Genomic DNA, 23,989 nt, shown 5'->3' on the forward strand with positions numbered 1-23,989 from the left:
CTCTCTATCCCTGTGTGTGTGTCTAACTTGATCGTCGGAGGGGTTTTCCGGCCACACATCGCCGGGTAGCTCACCACCGTTGTGCTCGCAGATCGATCAGACAGAAAGGGACTTGAAAGAAAAGAGTGCGGGCTTGTCTGAATATTTACTCCCTGCACAATGATAATTCCAATTTAAAAAAAAAAAAAAAAAAAAAAAAAAAAAAAAAATAAGAAATCCATGAAATTCCCAGTGAACCAATCCTAAAAAGCAACAGGGTTCTTTCTCTATACATTCTATACGGGTTCAACAGAAGTCTCTAGAATCCGAAACGCATCTCTCTCTCTCTCTCTCTCTCTCTACCTCTACACATACACAGCCCTGTGTGTATATATATATGTATCTATAATTTCTCTTCAACTTCCGAGTCTGTTGGTTTCCTGAATTCACAGTTGTTTCGTGGTTTCTCCAGAGAAGCTTTCTGTGCTGTAATGGCGACTGATCTCGCAGAAAAAGCTAAAGAAGCATTCGTTGACGACGATTTTGACTTGGCCGTCGATCTCTACACGCAGGCGATTAATCTCGACCCTAAGAGCGCTGATCTCTTCGCTGACCGCGCTCAGGCCAATATGAAGCTTAACAACTTCACCGGTACTACAAATCCCCTTCTTTCTCTCTCTCTCTCTCTTCATATATGTATGTGATGAATTGCGAGATTTGATCTTCGTCTCTGTTTGTGGTTTAATTTGAATGTATTATTGTTAAATTGGAATTTGCAATTCGGTTAATTGTGTTTATCTCTATATTGTAATTTACTTGCATGTATATTGTATTATATATGGTTCATACTTGTTACTTGGAGCTTGTGATATGAAATACTTGATAGTTTATGACAGCTTGTTTGTGGATTTTATGTTAATTATACTATATCTGCTTGGTTCATACTTGTTACTCCGAGTTTGTGATATGAAACGCTAGATACATTTACATTTATAAATATGGATTAAAAAATAAGTATTTTCATATAAATAATATATATATTGCAAAAATAAGCTAATAAATCATATAATCAATGACCAAATTGTTCAGTAAGGTGTATATAAATTCAATCAAATTAGATTCAAGCTACCAGCTTTACGAGTCCTTGATCCGTATCTTTTTTTATACAACATGTAATGATGTGTCATACGATTTTGACAACACTTGTTTGTGGGTGGATTTCTGTTAATTCTTCATCCTTTTATTTTGTTGTTTTGAAGATATTGTTCTTTCCATAAGAACATCCGTGCGGAGGTGTATTAACTAGAAATGTGCCTATGTTTATTTTTTTGCTACGATCTTCATTTCGAGTTCTGAAATTAACTTGCAATTTATGTGCATCCGATGAGCAGAAGCTGTTGCTGATGCGAATAAAGCAATTGAGTTGGATCCTTTAATGGCCAAGGCATACTTTCGCAAAGGGTGAGTAAACTATACTCCCTTTTCCTTAAATTTTTTATGCATGAGATCAAGCTCGAACACACATATAACTCATCACTTCCATCAGAATTAGTTCTTGTATTAGTTGTCTATATCTATCCTTGGCTTTGCTTCCTGTGCAAAATGGCTAAGATTCTTTGCAAACTGGTGTAGTTGTCTACATATCCTTTTCTGAGTTGTCTACACATCTAACTCACTTTTTGTACCCATTGTGAAGCTGCTCCCCCCCCCCCCCCCCCCCCCCCCCCCCCTCAATTTTTTAATCTACTTTATCTAGACCATTTATGTTGTGATATGAATTGATTCCATTTAAGTAGTTGCATATTATACCCCTCAGATTTTTCTTGAAGTGGATTAATATTATTCTAACTATCACGCAACTGCATGATATCAAACATCCCTCTTCAAAACAATCCTTTCAATAATTAATTTTGTAACTTACCCTTTTCTCCAGCACTGCATGCTTTAAGCTTGAAGAATATCATACTGCCAAGGCAGCTCTGGAAAAGGGTGCTTCTTTAGCACAAAATGATTCAAGATTCACCAAATTGATTACAGAGTGTGATGACCGTATTGCAGGTATGTACATGCCCATACCTACATTTGGAACTAGCTTTGATCATCTGCTGTATACTTATCCCATACAATCACAAACACATACAAAATGAAAAATTAATTTGCAGTAAGCTATATATTATTATTCTAGGTCAGATGTCAGATTGTGAAGCATCCCTCACCTAGAGCACACTTGTTCGGGAGAGTTTTCTTGTAAGTTTAGAATCTTACCATGTAATACTGATCTAATGGATTTTATTTGCTGTTTCAGAGGAAACCCGTGATGTGACTACATCCTTGACACGGAATGTGCCCCCAGTTGCTGCACATGCTTCTGTGGGGTCTCAATCATCAGATAAAACGGTTGGAGATCTGGAGGAAGCTGAGCAAGGACACAGTGCACGTGAGGTGAAAGAGTTTGAATCAGTCAAACCAAAGTATAGGTAATGCTTAACATGCCATGTTACTTCTATGTTGAATAACAGAACAAGCCTTTAATATATAGTTTTTAGTTCCTTCTTATTTTCTGTTTAACTTATGGGCATAACCTCTCTTTTTTTCTGCACTACAAAAGTGCATTGCAGATCTTTTTTCCCCTTTTGTTGTTTTTTTTTGTTTTTTTGGAGGATGGGGGGAGGTAGGGGGAAGTAGACTTGTGTAATGGATATTAATGGTTTTTATTGGTCAGTTTTTTTTTTTTTTACTAAATTATTTTTCTGATATGCATTAGAAGTGTAGTTCTTTTTTTTTTATTATTTATTTTTTGTGTATTTTATTTTTATTTTTATTTTTAATCTGTTGTTTCAATTGCTGCCTTTATCATTAGACCGCTGCTAATGCTTGCTGCCATTGTGATGGCAGCACTCTCTTTGCTTCTGTTGCTGTCAGCACCAATGCCATCATTTATTTTCCTTGATTGATGTTAATTTATTGTAACCGATATCAGTTTGTTAGATTGTTTTTTAATCCTGGATGCAGTATTCTGCCTCTGGAGATACTGTCCCAGCTCCATACAGTTTTTTTGACAATGATTAGTTAAACAGGCATTCATACTATCAGAAGCCTGAAGAAGTGGTGGTGACAATATTTGCAAAGGGTGTACGAGCAAAAAATGCTTCTATCAACTTCGGAGAACAGATAGTATGTCAGATCTACTAGACAATTTCTTTTCTTATGTCTTGTTAAATACTTCTTCCAATCATTATTCTTGAATTTTCAGCTGCCTAAGACTTCATTATCTTCTAATGACAAGTTGGTAGGCTAATCAATTCTATTTAACTTTTTTGTGCAGCTAAGTGTTGCTATTGATGTCCCTGGTGAAAATAAGTATCATTTTCAGCCAAGACTATTTGGAAAGGTATTGAATTTTACTTTTTTACATGTTCAACTCTTTGTTGTCAAGTTCTGCTACCCTTCTAACACCTATCGCACTATGTTGTCCCTGGAGAGTTAACCTTCTCTTTTAGCCTAGCTTCCTTCAAAGTCATCCCCATAATAGCTACGATGGTATATCTCTATATTTAGATCCCATGAGGAGGGGAAAATTGGTTTAAAGCTACGCAATCTGTCATTGTTACGTTTATCGTTTCATTATCCTAGCTAGCCTGTTTTTGAAGCTACAAGCTAGTTGTCATTCTGAATATTTTTACCGCACTTCTGTTAACTGAACTGCCAAGTCCTATTACCAATGTAAGGTTTTCAGTGTCCATACAAAATTGATATCGTTGCTTAACTCTGATTGTGTTGGGCTGCATGGAAAACAGATAGTACCTGACAAATGCCGGTTTGAGGTATTATCGACCAAAATTGAAATCTGTCTTGTGAAAGCAGAAGCAATTAACTGGACATCTCTTGAATATAGCAAGGAAGTTGCAGTAGTACCACAACGCATAAATGTATCATCAGGTAGGTCTTCAAACTTGTATGATACTTGTATGTATGTTAGGTTGGTCAAATTTGCTTCGATAGCCACAGGAACATCTGTACTGTATATACGGTCTTTGTTATAGCCCAGTGAAATAAACAAGTTGTCCAATATTTCTTTCTGGTACAGTAGTTCTTTTGTTCATGAATTTGTAGGTCCAGGATTGCAAAGGCCAAGTTACCCATCTTCAAAACCAAGGACCACAGATTGGGATAAGTTGGAGGCCCAAGTAAAGGAGGAGGTTTGCAGATCTTCACCATCCTTTATTTTATATTGGAGAATACTTCTTTTATTTCATTCATTTTCAATTTTGTCTGCAATTTTGTTTCCTTCAAACCACTTCCTATGCAAGGCATTGATTGCATGCTAATTTGAGTTTCAGGAAAAAGAAGAGAAGCTAGATGGTGATGCGGCTTTGAATAAATTGTTCGGGGACATATATAAAAATGCAGACGAGGACATGCGAAGAGCCATGCTGAAATCTTTTGTGAGATCTTCATCCCCCGCTATCCATTTGTCTAGTTTATTATGTCTTGCAGGTTGAGTGTGTATCAACTAGAAGGGTGGTGTGGTATATTAAGGGGTGGTGTGGTATATTAAGGGGTGGTTTGGGATGATCTAAATAAGTGTACTTTTTGACTATTTATGAAATATGGGTTGGGTATGGGTTGGGTTTGAAATGATGTGTTAAAAGGTAATGTGACTAATATAAGATGATGTGGCTTAAATACGATAGTGACTTTTTAACTTTTTGGCTTTTTTAGATCATGCCAAACAAGGCCTAAATCTATTTTTTTTTGGGGTTCTTTTCCTTCTAATTAGTTATTTTTACTTTTTCTCCCATTAACCCATCTCCTGATTCTTTTCCTTCATAATCTAGTCATTACTACTTATGCTCTAATTAACCCACTTCTCATGAGGGACTTATCCACAAAATGTGGGTGGTTGACTTATAAATTACAGGAAGAATGTGGAAGTTTTTCTATTAGCACATATTTTATCATTCATTAGTAGTTATGAAATTACATCTTTTAATCTTTCACTAATTAAAGCACAACATTTCTTTTCGTAATACGCCCTTGCATTAATTCACTAACACCATGTTTGGTTGGGAGATTTGGGAAGGGGTTTGAAAAGAAAAAAAGAAAAGGTAGGTGAAATATGAATAAAATATAGTTACATTTCACTTAGTTTCACACAACTTTTCATTTTTTCTTTCCAAGTCTCTTCTCAAATAATTGTAGTTGGCTTAAAATTGGTCTTTTGGCATTGCAGGTGGAGTCTAATGGGACTGTGCTGTCAACAAATTGGAAAGAAGTGGGCTCTAAGAAGGTGGAGGGTAGCCCTCCTGATGGTATGGAGTTAAAGAAGTGGGAATATTGATGTCTTGCTCTTGTGGAATTTTACAGTTTGAAGCATATCTATTTCTGTTTCTCCATAGACACTTTAAAGTACTTGCTGTTGTGTTGTGAAAATCTTTTCTCGTTATAGGAGTTGGGAAGGAACCGGAGTTTTGTTTTGATAGGTGCATGACAATATATTTGGCCTAGCTTTTTGGATTATTTATAAATTTTTCTTTTAACTGAGAATATATGGTTTACTATGGATTTTCCAAATACCTTCAACGCTTTGTTTGGAAACTTAATGAAACTGAAGAAAAGAAGTGCTTACATAAGTTAGGAAAGGAAAAAGAAAAAAAAAATTGTGCTTTTTTTTTTTTATTTGCATAAATAGGAGAGATTCCTCTTTAATTGTGTTTGATAAAAACTACATAAAAGGAAAAAATAAGGGCAAATTGTACTAGTGTACTTTGATTATTCCTGTGTCATTTGTTTCTTCTTGTGTCATTTTGAGCTTTCTAATTTTAATTAATTTTGATTTTGAATTTATGATTTTTTAAAAAATTAGTCTTATTAATTACAATTATTAGTATTTTTGATGAAAAATGTGGACATGTGCTTGACATGTGCTGTGTTTTTATAGGTAAATTTGTTCAACAAAACTCAGTAATTACTTACAAAAATCGGCATTATTAATTGAATTAAATTAATATAAAATTTAAAATTAATGATAAAAAACAAGTTGATTGAAGTACTATAAATTAAAATGATACAAGAGATAAAATATAAATTTTTTATATAAAAAAAAATAAATTGTTTCCTGTTATATTTGAAAATAATCTTTTACAAGTGTCATATATATATTTTATGTTATAAAAAGTATGTATTATAAAACGATAGTAAGTTGTTGGTTCTGTCTCGTAATCTCTCTGCTTTTTGAGTACCCTAGCCAAAAGGATGCATCATCACCTTTTATTTACTTATTTATTTATTTTTTTTTTTTAGGGGCTGGTTTCCTCTCAGTCTGGTCTGCACTGGAGGGTGGCATTGGATCTCGTTTTGATAATTTAAATTGTTTAATGTGTAAAATTCATTGAGTGTATTATATGTCTATAAAAAATTACGTTGATCGAATATTAATAGCTATTCTATCGAATCAATTTTTCGTTAACCTTTTATTTTTTTACTGTTCATTTTTTTTCAAAAAAATACTTGGAATCTTTTTTTTTTTAAAGACTCACAACCACCTTTGAATCTTAACTATTGATGTATGTATAAGACACACTCATGTATATATGAGACTCACATCATCAATGATTGAAATCCAAAAGAATTTGTAAATGTCCCCAAAAAAGGTCACAATCAATTTTTTTTTTTAAATACAAAATTAATTTAATCACGTAATAATCGATATCCAATAAATATAATTTTTTACAAATATATAATACTCAACAAAATTTACACATTAAACAGATGAAATTATCGAAATGAGACCATAATAAGCCCTCACCCAACAACACCCTCCAGTACCAGGGAGCCAGTGCCTTTTTTTTAGGCATGCCTTCTTCAATTATTATAAAGTTCAGCTGACATGACTTGCTACTAGAAATTTGCAACTAAAGTTTTTGCCAAGCAAAAATGAGATAAGGTAAAGCTGATTGGTGCCACAGGCACGAGTATCGATTCGACTTAAAGCTCATGCAGGCTTTCAGCAGTTTTTACTAATCTGTTCCCTCCTCAAAATCATGTAAAAACAATCATCACTGGTCATAAAACTTTCAAAAGACACATCCAACCACAAACAAAATGCTTCAAAACCACAATTCAAAATAAGAAACGCAGCATAATAATTCCAAAATAGTAGCAAACCAACATAATCAGTTGCATTAAAAAGGTGTTACCCATTTGGCAAGTAACAGAAAATGAAAAATATCACAATAACACAAGATTGTGTCGAGAATAACAGTTCAACCTAACAAAGTCAAATTCCATTTTGCACAATTTAAGAAACCTGAATTGTACATTTAGCAGGTGCCTGAGCTTTTCCCAAAATGGCCCAGTTTTCCATGCAAACCATCAGTCTGAAAAGATGGCACACACTTAACCCATCAACTTTACGATTAAGGAAAAACCCTGCGCAGTGCCACAAACACCGCACAAAATGATTCAGTAGACTGCAGCCGGACAAGAGGCATCAAATGGGGTTGGTCCTGTTTGCTGTGCTCTTTTGATCATATGGCAAGTGCTGGTGCAGATTATTCAACCCTTCCCGCCCTGAAAATGAACCATCAAACACACGTGTACATGTAAGAAAATCCACAATTTTATATTTGTAATGGGAAAAAATGCTCCTGTCATCATATTTCTCCATGTTGAATGTGTGAAGCACGATTTGCTCCTGTCGTGAGTAAGCAACACGACAAAAACCAATCATAGTTCATGCATCAATCACAATCAAGGATATGCCTAATATATAGAAAATAGACTCAATCAGAAAGATGAGTCACTGCCTGAAATTAAGCAAAAAGATTTACCCAGACATGAATGTGATATACCTTATGCGGTGGCGTTCCTGGTCTCAACATGTTGCCAAATCCTGTTTTCCCTTTCTTATCCGAGGGTTTAAGAATCTGAAAGGAACATGTTAGCGTATCATCCACACTCATCATTGCACCAGCATTATCAAACTCACCACAGTAATTGGGTGCTGAGAATATGGTCACAAGCTGTCGTTTAGCAAAAAATTCGTACCCATCTTCCACAACCTGATTAATAGTAGCAAAGGTCAAAGCCAGAGATAAATTAATTTAACGAAATAAAAAATTATACACAAAAAAAAGACCACCACACCACGAAGTTACAGATCAGCCATCCTCCCAAAACATAAACAAATGATGCTACATTGCAGTCCTCACATCATCTATACAGAACTAAGGCATAAAATAGCAAGATATCATCCTTCTTTTCCCTTTTTTTCATTTTTGCTCCACCAAAAAGGTAAATCTATATATTGGGGCTGTCACAACAACTCACTCCCAATGGAAGACACACAGGAAATAAATAATATTTCTCAATGCAATATTGCTGAACATTCACTATTGCACAATAAAAATCACCTAAGCAAACAGTTTCACTTAGCACCCACCAAAAGAGGAGGGGGGTTACAAGAAACTGCAACTTTTTCAGCAAATTTCCCCCCTTTTTCCCTATATTTTTTTGGGTACAGCAACACAGCAGTAATGTATACAGGGGGGATAAACAGTGTTAATTGTTAATTTTTCCCCCTTGCATTTGGTGAGACGAGCAACTGAAGCAAGTCTGGCTTTAACAACAGGTGCAGATGTGTGTGTGTTTTTCTCTTTCCACCCCAAAGCTCCCAAAATTCCTTTCATCCCCTTGCCCCCTTAAAAGAAAAATTATAATAATATAAAAGCAAAATAAAATGTCACATATTTTCACTAGTGCCCAATGGTTCAATGGTTAAGATCTGGCCTAATAACCTTAAGGTTATGGGTTCAAAGTCTTGGACCACCATTTTGTGCATTATGCCAAAGGTTAGGTATTCATTCAATCTTTCTCCTCCCAAACACACATTAATGTGTACTACTTTGGGAGTTTTTTTTTTTTTTTATATTATATTTTCACTAGTGCCCAAATCTCATCATTAGATATTTCCCTAAGGGAAAGGTTTTTCTTGCAAATGGCCCTAAGTCCACATCGCATTGCAGATTCTTAGTGATCTAAGTTTCTAACAGCGTGTGCATGCAAAGACCAAAAATTATAAAGTACACACGCATGCATGACTAACGAATTTGATTAATAGGTGGCTCCAGATATGTTTACCTGGTGAGCTCGGCAGACGAGATCCAGATCATGCTTCTGAAGGAACTCGGAAACCTTATCAGCCCCAAAGGTATATGACACACCCCTGTCATTCTCTCCCCATCCTTCAATATCTTTATCAGGGTCAGCCCACAGTAGGTCACAGATCAGGCCCTGATCTGGCACATCAACAGGGCGAGCTATATTCCTAATTTGATCCAAGTTTCTTAAGTCGGGGGACAATCCTCCATGCATGCAGAGGATCTTCTCATCAATTAAAGCAGCAACTGGCAGGCAGTTAAAGCAATCAGTAAATGTCTTCCAAACACGGACGTTAAACCTCCTCTTGCACTCATCATAAAACCCATATATACGGTTAATGGAAGCACATTCATGGTTGCCCCTGAGAAGGAAAAAGTTCTCCTTGTATTTGATCTTGTACGCAAGGAGAAGGCATATTGTTTCTATGCTCTGCTTACCACGATCAACATAGTCCCCCAAAAATAAATAATTTGCCTCAGGTGGATAGCCCCCATACTCAAACAGCCGCAGAAGATCAGAAAACTGACCATGAACATCCCCTGCACAAGTAATAGAAATGACATCACGTCACTATCTTATCAAATCAACAAAATAGAAGTACACTTCAAAGAACATATGTAACACCGAACAGAAACAGGAGAATGTTGTGTATACCATAAATGCACATCATTTAATGAGCCCCCAAAACAAAATTTTATGTTCCTTCGCCCAAAGGTGGTGATAATACACATGAAGAGACCATAGGCCATAGACTACAAACTATTCATTATATTATTCATTGAAATGAAAAGGAAATCAAAATTCCAATCCATACTCCAATACAATATCAATTTCTGAAATAACCAGAATATCAAAAGATAATAACGAAACAGAACAGTTCATTCATTAATCACACAAGCAGTTCAGGCTCAAGTAGCAACAACAGCTGCTAACTTGTCGAGCTACTTTTGTCACTTAATTCATTCAAAAGCCTAAAGAAGCCAGACAAAACTCAAGTTTCAAGCTCAAAGATCAACAGGCCACACTTTCAGGCATGATCAAAATCTATCTCAGCCTTGCACCTCCCAAAAGAGTTCAAACTCTAACACATCCTGATTTTGCTCATCCAAGTTCAAGGTAGAACTCATAAAAATGGAATAAAACAACCTGTCAAGTAAACTTGCACAAACAAAAAATACCTAAGAGAATTCAATCAGTAGATAAAATAAAACTAATAATTTATTATGGATAGCTTTTGAAATAAGTAGTATTCAATTTGCACAGGTAAACATTGAGGTGCCAGATCGCCTCATTGTAATAAATATTAATTTACTTATAATGAGCAACCTTTACTAAAGCTAAAGAAAACCATTCAAAACCCCTATATTCGGGCGTGGTAAAGCTAGCTTGCATTAACAATTGAACCCCACTGCTGGGATAGCACTGATTTTATATCAATTAGCTGTCAAACTGTTGTGGAAGCAAGTGTGACTGAAAAAGATCACAAAAATATTTGCCTAGATTTAACTATATTAAAATAAAAACACAACAGATACCATTATGAATCTGCTTGAAGTATCACAAAAAAGCCATGAAGTTGTTAATCATTTCAGGGAACAACCTACTGGAAACAGGATGCAGTTTCATGTAGGATACACCATCTTATATATTTATCAGATGTACTGATTTTATTAATGCAGTCCTGTTCAAACATACAAGTGCATGATGAGAAGTCCAATTAAAGAAGAAATAAAACGTAGCAGCTGAAATTGCACATGAACTCAAAATATTTTGTATCTACCAAGAACACTAGTTTCTGTTATATAAAATAAAAAAATAAATAATGGTATAATCAAAACAATACTAATCTAACCTGATCAACTCATAACTACCCATAATTCATTTTCAAATTTCAGCCTATATATTCAAATTTAGCACATAAACAGCCAATTAGTAATTTCAATCAATTCCAAAAAAAATTAAAAAAAAAATTTATTAAGGACAAACAGATGAATCAATTGAAAACCATAGAGTGTTACCGCAAATTTTGATAGGAGCTTCGAGTTCAAGAAGATTAGGCTGCCTGAGAAAGATTTCCTTGGAAGCGACACAAAGCTGCCGAATCTCCGCCTCCGTAATCTGCACCTGCTTCGGCACACGGCCGTTCTTCGCATCAAGAAGCCTCCGAATGATGTCGTCGATCAACGCCTCATCCATCGCCGCCGATTCAAATTATCAATCGAATACACAAATTATCTAAACCCTAGTTTCTCTCTCTAGTGCAAAAAGAAAAAAGAAAAAGAAAAAGAAAATGTATGGGTTGAATGGTGGTTTGAGAGAGATCGTGGAAGTGTTTACGATTGAGTAATAAAGTTGTAGACTTTTCTTGGTCTGTGTGGATTGTTAGGTCATGGAGTTAGGTCAATAGGGGTGCTTTTGGGGTGTGTGGCCGCCATTGCTCGCACCGTCTCTCTCTCTAGAAGTTGCTCTCTTCTCTGTCTCTCTCTCTCTCTCTCTCTCTATATCTAAAGAGTACTCCTTTTATATATGAGTGGTGGTGGGGAACCTGAAGGAACGAGAGAGAGGTAACCCTATCTGATATGGTTTGTGGAGCACGTGTGACTTGCACGTGATTCACTTGGGTCAACTCGCTTAACATGTCTCGTGTAATCGATGGCCCTTCACAACAGAAGGAAAGCGTGTGCTAAGGGCCTGTTTGGTAAACATCCAAAAGTTTTATTAAAAATTTTATTATGAGTTTCATGAATATTATATATTTTTTATCTTATAAAATTTTAATATCAGAAATTTTTTTTAAAAATTCTTTCATTTTCTATATGTCAAAATAAACAAATAATCATCTTGCATAATGGCAAAAAATATTAAAAAATTAAAATTAATTTAGCTCATAATAAAATAATTATCATGAGTAATATACATTATGCACTTTGTTACATACTATCAAAAAAAATTAAATGTAAATTTGTGTCTTAAATTATATATATATATATATATAATAACAATCACTATAGGAATTGTTCTAGGGTATTGTGATTGATGAAAAAAATAGAAACGATTTTGTGTTGAGTAATTGAAAAATATAAAAAGATATAATGTATAATGATTAGTGGAAGAACATAAATACGTGACGCTTTAAGAACACGTAATAATTTTTTGAGTTACTCCCATATACGAACCTCAATAATTCATCACACACTCATCATATTTAGTTTCATAATCCAATGAAATTTTAAGCTGTCTTTGATGTAAGTTACTTTAACAATGTCACTTAAAAAAAATTCTAGGATTGTCAAGTTCAGTTAGTCATTGAAGAACATAAAATTGAGCTTTGGCAATAACAAGTCTTTTAGCATACCATTAGAGAAGGTAGGTGGGTTACCAAAATTCAAATGCAAAAAAATTATCTTTAGTTCTATAAACTAATGTAACGATATTTTTTGAAAAAAAAAACAAAAAAATCCTGAAAATTACAAACATGAAATAGGCATTAATATATTAATTTCATTTATTCAAATTGAGATATAAGATACCAACAAGGATAACACAAGATAAATTAAGTTCAAAACTACAAGACTGTAAAACCCATAAATATTCTTATCCAACAACCAGAGACATACTTTAAAAGGAAAAGAAAGATTCAAGAACCACAAGGCAAGAAGATTAAGCAGCTTTCAATGTATTCCCTATATCAATCACAAATCGATATCGAACATCAGCTTTTACAAGGCGCTCCATTGCAGTATTCACATAATTCACTGGTATCACTTCAATGTCTGACGTTATGTTGTGTTTTGTTGCAAAATCTATCATCTCTTGCGTGTCTTTTATGCCTCCAATGCCATTTCCAGCCACTATCTTTCTTCCTGTCATTCGAAGAGCCAATAAGAATTAAAGACATAGAAATGTGGGCATGGCATTTTCAAAATTAATTCATTAAGCAACAAACACCAACTTTACCGATATGTTTATGCCCAAGAAAAGTCAGGTACACAGAATTCAATCTATATTGAATGCTCACATGGGTGCATGTGAATGTTGAATTTTTTGTATGTAAAAGTGAATCATGAATCTATTTACATTCCTAAAAACAAATTAGTTTATGTTAAATGCTTACCCATGAGCAAGGGAAAGACTGGAAGCTCAAGTGGCTTCTCTGGTGCACCAACCAAGATGAGCTTTCCATGAGATTTCAACAGACCAATCAATGGTAGGACAGGGTGAGATGCAGAAACAGTATCTATGATACCGTCCATTGTACCCATAGCAACCTATTTACATAATCAACAAGAAAATAAGTATCTAATCAAGAATACCCGAGAATTTGTAATCATAACAATATTCTTAACTTGAAAAAATCTTATGAGCTACCCAATATACGAGACTCCTGCTAGAGTGGGGTAGAGGGTAAAATGTACCCCAAAAAAAATTTCTCCATTTTTGGAAAGTGTTCCATGACTTGGGAAAAAAAAAAAAAAAGGGCGGTTACCTGCATCTGATCTGGGTCATGGCTAACCAAAAATGAATCTGCACCAAGTCGTTCAACAGCTTCCTTCTTCTTGCCACGGGAGGTACTAATCACTGTTACTTTAACACCTAAGGCCTTGACAAATTTCACAGCTGCATGGCCAAGACCACCAAGACCAACCACACCCACCTGCATACCAGGCTTGTCGAGTCCAAAGTATCGTAGAGGGCTATAAGTTGTGATTCCAGCATAAAGAAGAGGAGCACAGGCATCAAGAGGAAGGTTGTCGGGGATGCGAATCACAAAGTGCTCATCAACCACCATGATATCAGAGTAACCTCCATAGGTTGGGGTTCCATCATAGTATGTGGAATTGTATGTGAGTAATACTTTGGGACAATAGTTTTCAAGATCTTTGGCACAACCGTCGCAGAAATGACATGATTCAACCATACACCCCACCCCAACTTTGTCCCCAACTTTAAATTTTTGTACTTTTCTACCCACCTCAGTTACTACACCCACAGTCTCATGTCTGCATTTATCAATTCAATAGACACATATCAAATTGTATTAACTAAGGAGTACAGAGTAAGCATTGTCATGTCCATTCATATATAGGATTTCATTAATTAATTGATTAGAGTTTCATCACTGGAACTCAACAGTGTGCATAATTGAAGAACTCGCATGAGACCTGTTGGATCCCATCGCTATTGATGCTATGGGAGTCAATTGGGAAAAACTTGTTTGATATAAAAATAAATAAATTATATACCAAAATTTATATCTATGAAGGGGCTAAATAAGAAATGGGTCGGACCCAAGCCTTGGGCCGGTCCAATCCCCCAAGCCCAAATCCAAATAGGTCAGATGAGCATGTGGGCAACCCAACTAAGTCCAGCTCCGTTACTAATAGTCCACCCAAGTCCTCAAGCACTTGGGGCCCAACTCGCAGTGGAAAGGCCAGTCCAGCTGTGATACTGGGCTAGGGTCAAGCTGAAGGACCCATTCTATGGGCCGAACTGATAGGTTGAACCCATCATCAGAACCAAAGTAGGCCGAATGCGTACACAAATATCTGAATGAGCCAGTCCATCCCAACAGAAGCCTCGCAAAGGGCCGAGCCGGGGTATTACGGTGCCGAGCTAAGGGAACCTCTCGAAGAAACGTGGAAGTTATGAGTATATGCATGTGCAAGTTGCCACCTCAGCTGGTCCTAGGGATGGCAATCTGAAACCGGCCCGACGGTGACCTGACCCCCCGACCCCGAATTCAGCGGTTATTCACCGAAAAATATCCCCTACGGGCCGGGGACGGTATTCAAAAATCCATCCCCGATGATATCCGGGCCGGGGACGGGGATATGTGTTTCAGAACCGGACCCGCCCCGGCCCCTGACCCCGGCCCCGCCCCGCATGGTCCCCGATGTAAAATGACCCTTTTGTCCCTGGATATATATATAGGCATAAGCTTGTCTTTGTTAGGGTTTCACTTTCACAGACACACACACTTAAGCCTCCCACACTCACGCCGCTCCTCTCTCTTTCTCTCTCGCCACTGGTCTGTTCCTCTCTCTTCCTTCCGTCACCGCCGCGCCTCCCTCCGTCACCGGCGATCCTCCCTCCGTCACCGGCGATCCTCCCTCCGTCACCGACGATCCTCCCTCCGTCACCACCGCGCCTCCCATCTCTGTTTAGGTATCTCTCTCTCTCTCTCTCTCAGCTGGATTTGTGTTTTTTTTTAATCTATTTTATAGATCTGTATTTTTTTTAATCTATTTTATAGATCTGTCCCTGGATATATATAGATCTTTTTTTTTTTTGAATCTATTTTATATTAAACCTTTTTCAACCGGATTAGGAGTCTTTGAATCTGTTTTTTTTTTTTTTTTGTCTTTGAATCTATTTTATATTTTTTACAATATAGATCTGGTTTCCCAGATTTCAATCTATTTTATATTGATAATCAGTTGGATTAGGAGTCTCTCTAATCTTCTGGATGCTTTGAATTTTGATCTTGATCATGATATGGAACAAAGATTGGTTAGCTAATCTGTAGATTTACATTTATGGAGCTTATTTTTGTTGTTGTTGTAGGTTTACAGGTTTGGCTTGATAGAAGATCAATCTTGTGAAGCTCTTGAAGTGGATTTTGCTAACAAGTATCTTGGAGGTGGTGCTCTTCACAGAGGTTGTGTACAGGTTTGCTTTCATGGAAAAGATGAACCCTTATTCTGATTATCAAATTATTTGGTCAATTAGAATTGTTCATGACTTGTACTACTAGCCTTGTTTTATTCTCCTGCACATGTTCATGAAACCAGATTTAATTCAATTTCACTTATCCATGAAATAGCACTAATTGATTGTAGAGTTTAAGAAAAATTTAAAATAGGTTCAAATCTTAGTCTCCAGAAATGTAAATTATTTGGTGAAGAATGGGAAAGTTTCTACAAATTGGCTATGTTTCAGTAAAGTAAAGCTAGTTTTACACTATGTTTGGCAAGCTAGAATAGAAAAGAAAAGAAATAATTTGTCAAGTTAAGAGAGAGAAGAAAATAAGAGAAAAGATTGTGTTTTTTTTTTTAAACTACATAAAAAAAAATTTAAAAAAAAAGGCCCTCTTACAGCCAATATTACTAAATAAACTTTGATGTTTTTATGCATCACAACACTTCTTAGAAAACAAGGAACGATTATTGAGTACCAAGTGCTCTACTTTTGTAGGTCACAAAATGTTTATTGGTAGGAAACAAGAAAGGCTTATTGAATATCAAGTGCTCTAGTTTTGTAGATCACAAATTATGTATTTCTCTTTCAAGGGCATAGAACATTCATTTATTTTTCTTAATTTCTTAATCTGGTTTCTTTGCCTCTTTAATTTATATTGTAGTGTTTTATTATCTTCATGAGAGATTAGTTGTTAATTCTATGCTTCCATGATTGCAATTTCTTTTACTTAGTTGGATTAGTGTCTTCAATGGTTAGTTTTCATCCAAGTTTCATTATTTCAAATTGATATTATATATTACAGTGTGGTAATTTCTTCCCTTGTTCTTTTTGAGACCTCAAACAGCAGGTCTATTTGTTGTAATACAAGCTTCTACATGATGTAATATAGGCTTCTAATGGTTAGTTTTAATGTTGTGTGCTTTCTTCCTATTTTGGGGATATTTTTATTTTTATTTTTAATTTCAATTTTTGGGTAACTTATCCCTTGCGGGTTGTGCTTGGGATTAATTATTCTCTTTGCTACTTGTTGAATTTTCTTCTGTGATGCTGGACACATGTTTTGGTTGTGTTATTTTGTTGCTATAGGATGCTTTGTGTGTGGGTTGTGTATGTATGGGCTGCTGAATTAATGTTTATTGATGTTTTGCTACAAGATGTTTATTGATATTTATTGATTTAAATGGATGTTGCTACAGATTTATGGATGTTGCTACAGATTTATTGGTGTTGCTACAGATTTATGGATGTTGCTACAGATTTATTGATGATAGCTTCATTTATGGATGTTGCTATAGAAGATGTTTTTTAAATGGATGTTTATTGATCTTATTAATTAAAAAAATGATATTCCAACTGATGGATGTTGCTACAGATTTATGGATGTTGCTACAGTTCTAATTAATTAAAAAAATGAAACTATTAGGGTTAATAAATTTCAAAATTTATACATCCAATAGTGAAGGGTGATTGAGAATGTTAATTGATGTTTATAGATTTTCACATATATAAAAAAAAAAAAACCGGGGATTATCCGGGGTCGGGGATCCCCGATCCCCGATCCCCGATCGGGGGCGGGGATGGGGCCGGGATAGGGGTCCCCGTCGGGGATCGGGGACGGGGACGGGGGGAGTATTACTTTCGGGGATCGGGGACGGGGGGGTAGTCCCCGGCCCCGCCCTGCCCCGCCCCGTTGCCATTCCTAGCTGGTCCCCTATACCTAGAATCACAGAAACAGTTAAACAAAAAGAATGTGGTTTGTTATCAGCATGACCACAATGAGTATAAGCACCTTTTGACAACTGCCAGATGGTCCCCCACCGAGGGCCATGCTAAAAGGAAATTGGGCAGTACCAAAGCTCCATGAAATCATCTTGGGAAACAAGCAAGGAACTCTATATATATTACATAAACTTCATATTGAAGGTAACCGATTCAAGCTGAACCCTACTTACTTACAAACTCAACTCTCTACACTTCTTCCCCGATCACTGATTCCCACACCGGAGGGGTTATCCGGCTAACCCCGGCCTGGTAGCTTTTACGGTGCTTCTTGCTGCAGGGACCTCATTCCCTGGATAGTCCAACCGAGTGTGGAGCCCTGATCCACTTTCATCTAGTGCGGTATCCGGTACGCACAATTGGTGCGGTGAGCGTGGATCACTTTGTCTCTGAGCTCTGCACTCAGTTCCGGCGATGGGGATTGAGGACATCCCACCTTCGGCACATACTCCACAGACAGAGAAGACAAAGGACAAAGGCTTGGCACTTCCGACAGTCTTAGAAGAACAAATTGGAAACAATAACCGGACTCCTGAATCTGTTGAGCATCGATTGCCCTTCGCTGGAAGTTCTTCTCATCACTTTCTACTGGAAAAAGATTACAGAGATCGTATCATAGATTCTATGGGGATGAAGATACAAGAGCTAAAAGTGCAACTTAAAAGGGTGCTAGGCGATCCAACGGAGAAGAGAACTGAAGCAGAGCCCTCTCGCTTACGACGGAGGAGCTTATCCAGAGAACCACCAGTGAAGAAGTTTCCCAGAAATGAGTCTGGGCAACAAAGCCAACCAATCCCGGTACAGAGTGAAGCGGCGAGCAGCCACACTCGTGGGTCACGCCGGAGAAGGGCTAAGAGCATCTCCAACGGTAGTAGCCATTTTACCTATCCAAATATTACTATAAAGTATATATTTTATTTTGCCTATCAACTGTTTTATGTTTTTACTCCAACCATGCTCTTTATTTTAGCTATTTATCCAAATACTATTAATTTTATAGAATGCCACGTCAACAATAAAGATGGAGGGAAATGATCCTAATGATTGAATACATTTTGCCTAGCGTTGAAGGCTAGCTACATGTAGCTAGTGAATATGAGTTGAGCCAAAATGCCTAATCATATGCCTAGTGCATTGGAATTGAAAAAAGTGAATCACACTAGGCATTTTAACTAATAAGTATTATATGCCTAGTGCATTGGAGATGCTCTAAGAGGTAGAAAACAGTTAGCCAATAGACTGAGTACCCTCCTTAAGACCTTCTTACTTGGCTAATGGGCAACAAGTAGAACGAACAACGCCGAGATCATTTAGACCATACCATCCACCAGAGAGAGCACCGAGTGTTGGATAGGCTTGTCTCCTCCTCATTCTCCCCGGAAATTGAGGCCATGAGATCCCCAAAGAAATTCACCGCGCCAAAGTATACGTCGTATGATGGGAAGTTAGACCCATTGACGTATATTAGTCATTATAGACAGATGATGTCTCTATGGAGCCGAGATGAGGCACTGATGTGCAAAGTCTTTCCATCCAGCTTGGGGGAAACTGGACTTCGATGGTTCGATCGACTCCCAGCTGGATCAATTTATAACTGGAAGCAGCTCTCCGAAGAGTTCTTAGCCAGGTTTGTCTCCAACACTAAGATCCCGAAAGAGTCGGATACACTGTTCGGTCTCCGAAAGGAACAGGAGAAAACGCTGCGCAGTTATGCTAGGAGGTATTGGGAAGAATACAATGACTTAGAGGAAAACGTTTGCAGTGAGCAGATGGCTGTTATGTCCTTCAAATATGGACTGCGCTCGGAAAGTAAATTGAGACAGTCACTTACCAAGCGCCCGCCTACAGCACTGAAAGATTTACGTGCCAGGATTGAGCAGTACGTTCGCCTCGAAGATGACCAAATCCCCATCAAGGAAGCATCTGTGGAACAAACAGCTCAGCACAAGAAGAAAGTAGACCGAGGAGAACACCAGGGACTCACAGTGAATGAGGTAGATAAGTCCAAGTCTCATAAAACAGTCATGACTGTATTCAAGGAACCCATCTATCGTATCCTAGAAAAGATCAAGAGGGACCCCTTCTTTATTTGGCCGCCGAAAATGTTGAGAGATTCCGCTCGGCATAATCAGAAGCTTAGATGCACCTATCACCAAGACAGGGGGCACATGACTCAGAATTGTAGAGCACTGAAGCAATACTTGGAAGACCTAGTAGCAACTGGACACCTCTGGGATTACATTGATCAGCACTGAAGCAACACTTGGAAGACCTAGTAGCAGTTGGACACCTTTGGGATTACATTGATCAGGATAAAGCAGTGACCGAGCCCGGGAACCCACCACCAGAACCGAACACTGAGCACCCACCTCGGCTGATAATAAATGTGATCCATGGAACAGCGACCCAGGAATGTGAAGAGGTACTGAAAGAAGAGATTGCAAAGGCTGTGCAAATTTAGCAGGTCATGTCAGTAAAGCCTGCATCGAAAAAGGTACGCACGGCACCCAAATTCCCCTTGTGCACAGTTTCATTTACTAGAAAGGATTTAGAAGGCATATAGCACCCACATACTGATGCACTGATTATAACTATGGGAGTTGGGAAACGGTTTAACGTAAAACGAGTCCTGGTAGATCAAGGCAATGCAACAGACATATTGTATTATGACTTGTTTAGAAAGCTTGGCCTCTTCAAGCAACATCTCACCCCAGCGGCAGCTCCGTTAGTTGGCTTTAATTCACAGCCAGAATGACCGCTTGGCAGAATAGTGTTGCCAGTTGTGGTAGGAACGAAGACCCTCCAGACAGAGCTTCTAGTTATTAATACACCTTTCCCTTACAACGCCATACTAGGCCGTCTATGGATTCACCAAATGGAAGCGGTCCCTTTAACTTACTACCAGCTCATCCGTTTCCCAACGGAACACGGAGTAGAGCAGATCTCAGGGGATCAAGTTGCGTCCAAACATTGCTTCATGGTAGCATTAAAGGCTAAGCAACTTTGTAACCGGGTACAGACAGTGGAAGTGGCCAAGCAGCTAGCCTTGGAAGATGTAGGGGGAGCCCTAGAGGAAAAGATGGTAGAGGATTTGGAGAAAGTCCTGGCAAAGAAGGATGATCTAGAAAAGTACTTCCTTATCGGTACCTCGCTAGGCGCTGATGAGAAACTTCGGCTGCTTGAACTGCTGAGGGAAAATATGGAGGTATTCGCGTGGTCAGCATATGACACCCCAGGACTGAACCCAAAATTCACTTGCCACAAACTCAACATCAACCCTTCCACTCGGCCTGTCGTACAGAAAAGTCGGAGATTCTTAGTTGAGCACTGTCACGACCCAAACCCGTCCCTATGGGTTTAGCACTGTAACCGGCCAGTAATCCGAGATTACCGAAGGCCTGCTTAACAGTAATACAGAGTACAGGGGCTGGCGGAAGCTAATACAGTAAATAAACAAAGTCCAATGAGCTGTGATAATCTGTATGCAAAAAGACTTTTCATTTAAATATATACAGTCAGACAAAACAGTATGTACATATATACAATCATTCAGTCAGGGACCTAATCCCTATTAAACAGTACAGTACAAAAAACAAACAGTTACAGAGACAGAAGGGGGGGGGACTAAAACACCCCTAAGCCATAACTAGACAGGCTCGGAACCTCGCATTGAGGCACATAGGCTGGCTCAACAAAACTGGAGTTTACCCCGACGCTCCTAGCTACGGTCTGGTGCTTGTACACCTACATATATATATATATATAAGCAGTGAGCTAAAGCCCAGTGAATAACACAATGCGTAAAGGGGTTAAGAATGAATGTCCTTACAGTAATGAAAATAGTTTATTAAACCAGTATTTTAGTCGTTTAGTCAGTACAGTCATATGTGGTACATCCATTAGCATAACATTACAGTGAACAGTAGGTCTTAAAAGACCGAGCAGTAAACGATGGCCATCAATCAGTAAACAGTAGTGGTTCCAACAAAGGGACCGACAGAGATCTCTGTAACAGTAACAGTAAACAGTAGGTGCTAAGGATGCCATAATACAGTTCAGAATATAGGACATACATTCAGTCAATTAACAGTATCAGTTCAGAAAGCAGTACGATTCAATTGTTCAGAAGATAATCATTTTGAACATATCTTTACACAGTTGTTACTCACAGAGTTCTGGGCTACAGTAAAGCTAGAGCGCATCCCCCGTCGCCAACCCTACACAGGTACAGATTGAACACACACTAAGCTACACAGTTGGGAAAGATAACAGCTTAATCCCTAATTTGCCTCAGTGTGGTTCTACATCTATATCCTCATTAAGATGTCTTAAACTAGGCCTAAGAATGCCTAGAATGAGATGAGGATGTAAAGAAGGTTTCCGCTCGGGCGTAGACTTACCCGCTCAAGCGGACATGCAAACGAAGGTTTCCGCTCGGGCGTAGACTTACCCGCTCAAGCGTTCTGCAAAACAGTCAAAAGTGCTGGATAGGCGAAAATCACGCTCGATTGGGCGCTCGACACCTGCTCGAGCATGAGACACAATGTCCCGCTCGAGCGTCAATTATTCCGCTCGAGCGGACTTCAAAACAGAACAAAATGCTGGGAGCACGATTTCCACGCTCGAGCGCCAGTCACCCAGCTCGAGCGTGAGTCCAAGTTCTGGAAATTCCAGATTTGAACCTCAAGCTCAAAACCACGTTTTAAACCATAAATTTCGATCCTCTTGGGCCAATTTTTCCAGAAAACACATCAAAACTCATACTTTAACATGATTCAAAGCTCAATTTGTAAAATCAAAACCCAATGGTGTTTCAAATAAATCCAATTTAAACCAATTTTCATGAATATGAGGAACATGCAAACATGCATGAATTTAAACACTTCAAAGCTTCAAATACTAGCTCAATTGAGTCAATTCTTTCTAAAAACACGATGAAATCATGGACTACTCTTAAAACATGGACATGCATGTGAGGAATGTGAACTACAACCTCAAAACTTCAATATATATACATGCATGCAACAATTAAGCTTCAACACAACAATTTGAGCCATAAGTTGGCTCTAGTCTCCAACTTAGGTCTAAACCATGCAAGAAACAATTTAAACACAAGAATGAGAAAATGAATTTCTACCTTAAGTCTCCAATTCAAGGAAGGGAAGCTCAAATATGCAATTTCTTCTTCAATTCTAAGCAATTCACAAGCTAAAGTGAGATGAAATCCAACTCTCCCCCTTATCTCCCTCTCTCTAGTCAGCAAAGGCAAGGAATGAGCTGAGCAAAAGTGTGCCTAGGTGTATACTAAGGCTCAAATGTTGATCATGGTGTGGGCCACTCATGTGGCAAAATGGTAAATAAGGCCAATTATGCAATTTAGCTCATTTTAATCTAATTTAATTGTACCTAATCAGTTCTCAGGTAACTACACCATAAAATCACATAAATTACGATGATCATAAAACACTAATCGGTTTCCGGTTCGGCTGCCGATAAGGCCTTCAATTAGTAGTTTAAATATAAAAACTGAACAGATAATTAAATAGTCAACAGATAGACATACAGTTAAACAGATATACTTAGTCAATTCAATTCCATATTTCAGTCAGTCTGTTCAGTATTTCAATCAGTTCAATTATCAATCATAATCAGTTTCAATTTAACGGTAATCAGTGGTTATTCGGTAAACAGTGACGAGGGTTGTTACAAGCACACTGAAGTAGTAATTGTCGAAGTTGAAAAAATCCTAGCTTCGGGAGCGATCAGAGAAGTTCAGTACCCACAATGGTTGTCCAACACAGTTGTAGTAAAAAAGAAGAACAGAAAATGGACGGTCTGCGTTGACTTCACCTGCCTAAACAAAGCTTGTCCCAATGACAGTTTTCCTCTGCCTCGTATCGATCAGCTGGTAGACTCAACAGCAGGGCATGAGCGCATGAACTTTCTAGACGCTTATAGCGATTATCACCAGATACCACTGTTCGGTCTGGATTAAGAGAAAACAACATTTATCATTCCAAGGGGCACTTATTGCTACAAAGTAATGCCGTTCAGCCTCAAGAACGTTGGAGCAACCTACCAGCGAATGATCACTCGAATGTTCAAGGACTAACTCGGAAAGACCATGGAAGCATATATAGATGATATGGTAGCAAAAAGAAAGCTCTCTACAAACCATCTTACGGACTTAAGAGAAGTCTTTGGTAGCCTGAAGAACCATCAACTTTGCCTTAATGCCTCGAAATACACTTTCGGGGTAGGAACAGGAAAGTTCTTGGGGTATATGGTCATTCACAGAGGGATCGAGGCAAATCCAGATCAAATCAAAGCAATACAAGAGCTTGAAGTGCCAATAAAGGCTAAAGAGCTA

At 37.8% G+C, this 23,989-nt stretch overlaps 4 protein-coding genes across 8 annotated transcripts in view; 2 read left to right on the top strand and 2 right to left on the bottom strand.

Moving 5' to 3' along the window:
• The first annotated feature begins 209 nt into the window (after positions 1 to 209).
• Positions 210 to 5,555, top strand: LOC114320827 (protein SGT1 homolog B). Its single transcript, XM_028267890.2, has 10 exons — positions 210 to 630; positions 1,371 to 1,440; positions 1,913 to 2,037; positions 2,285 to 2,456; positions 3,057 to 3,153; positions 3,305 to 3,370; positions 3,777 to 3,918; positions 4,093 to 4,178; positions 4,320 to 4,424; positions 5,213 to 5,555. The coding sequence occupies exons 1-10, from the start codon at positions 471 to 473 to the stop codon at positions 5,318 to 5,320; spliced, it is 1,131 nt and encodes a 376-aa protein (XP_028123691.2). The 5' UTR covers positions 210 to 470; the 3' UTR covers positions 5,321 to 5,555.
• A 1,580-nt stretch (positions 5,556 to 7,135) lies between these two features.
• On the bottom strand, positions 7,136 to 11,689 carry TOPP7 (Calcineurin-like metallo-phosphoesterase superfamily protein). The gene is made up of 4 exons (XM_028267891.2): positions 11,160 to 11,689; positions 9,121 to 9,680; positions 7,833 to 8,042; positions 7,136 to 7,551 (listed from the first exon to the last, which is right to left on the bottom strand). The coding sequence occupies exons 1-4, from the start codon at positions 11,335 to 11,337 to the stop codon at positions 7,537 to 7,539; spliced, it is 963 nt and encodes a 320-aa protein (XP_028123692.2). The 5' UTR covers positions 11,338 to 11,689; the 3' UTR covers positions 7,136 to 7,536.
• A 933-nt stretch (positions 11,690 to 12,622) lies between these two features.
• The window catches only part of LOC114320826 (putative mannitol dehydrogenase), a 63,729-nt gene continuing 52,362 nt past the window's right edge, over positions 12,623 to 23,989 (bottom strand). For 4 of the 5 annotated variants that reach the window (XM_082896150.1, XM_082896149.1, XM_082896148.1 and 1 more), the window contains 3 exons: positions 13,628 to 14,141; positions 13,256 to 13,409; positions 12,623 to 13,004 (listed from right to left, as the gene is read on the bottom strand). In XM_082896150.1, the coding sequence (XP_082752276.1) occupies positions 12,802 to 13,004; positions 13,256 to 13,409; positions 13,628 to 14,059 (789 nt within the window). In that variant the 5' untranslated portion in view covers positions 14,060 to 14,141 and the 3' untranslated portion in view covers positions 12,623 to 12,801. Of the gene's footprint in view, positions 13,005 to 13,255; positions 13,410 to 13,627; positions 14,142 to 21,788; positions 21,837 to 23,989 lie in introns of all 5 variants that reach the window. The other variant, XM_082896151.1, reaches the window with a different exon arrangement.
• Positions 20,213 to 23,614, top strand: LOC145802873 (uncharacterized). The gene is made up of 3 exons (XM_082895674.1): positions 20,213 to 20,343; positions 20,386 to 20,835; positions 23,311 to 23,614. Exons 1-3 carry the CDS (start codon positions 20,213 to 20,215, stop codon positions 23,612 to 23,614), a joined length of 885 nt encoding a protein of 294 aa, XP_082751800.1.

This window comes from Camellia sinensis, chromosome 11 (assembly GCF_055761805.1).
Source record: "Camellia sinensis isolate YWXY chromosome 11, ASM5576180v1, whole genome shotgun sequence".
NCBI lineage: Eukaryota > Viridiplantae > Streptophyta > Magnoliopsida > Ericales > Theaceae > Camellia > Camellia sinensis.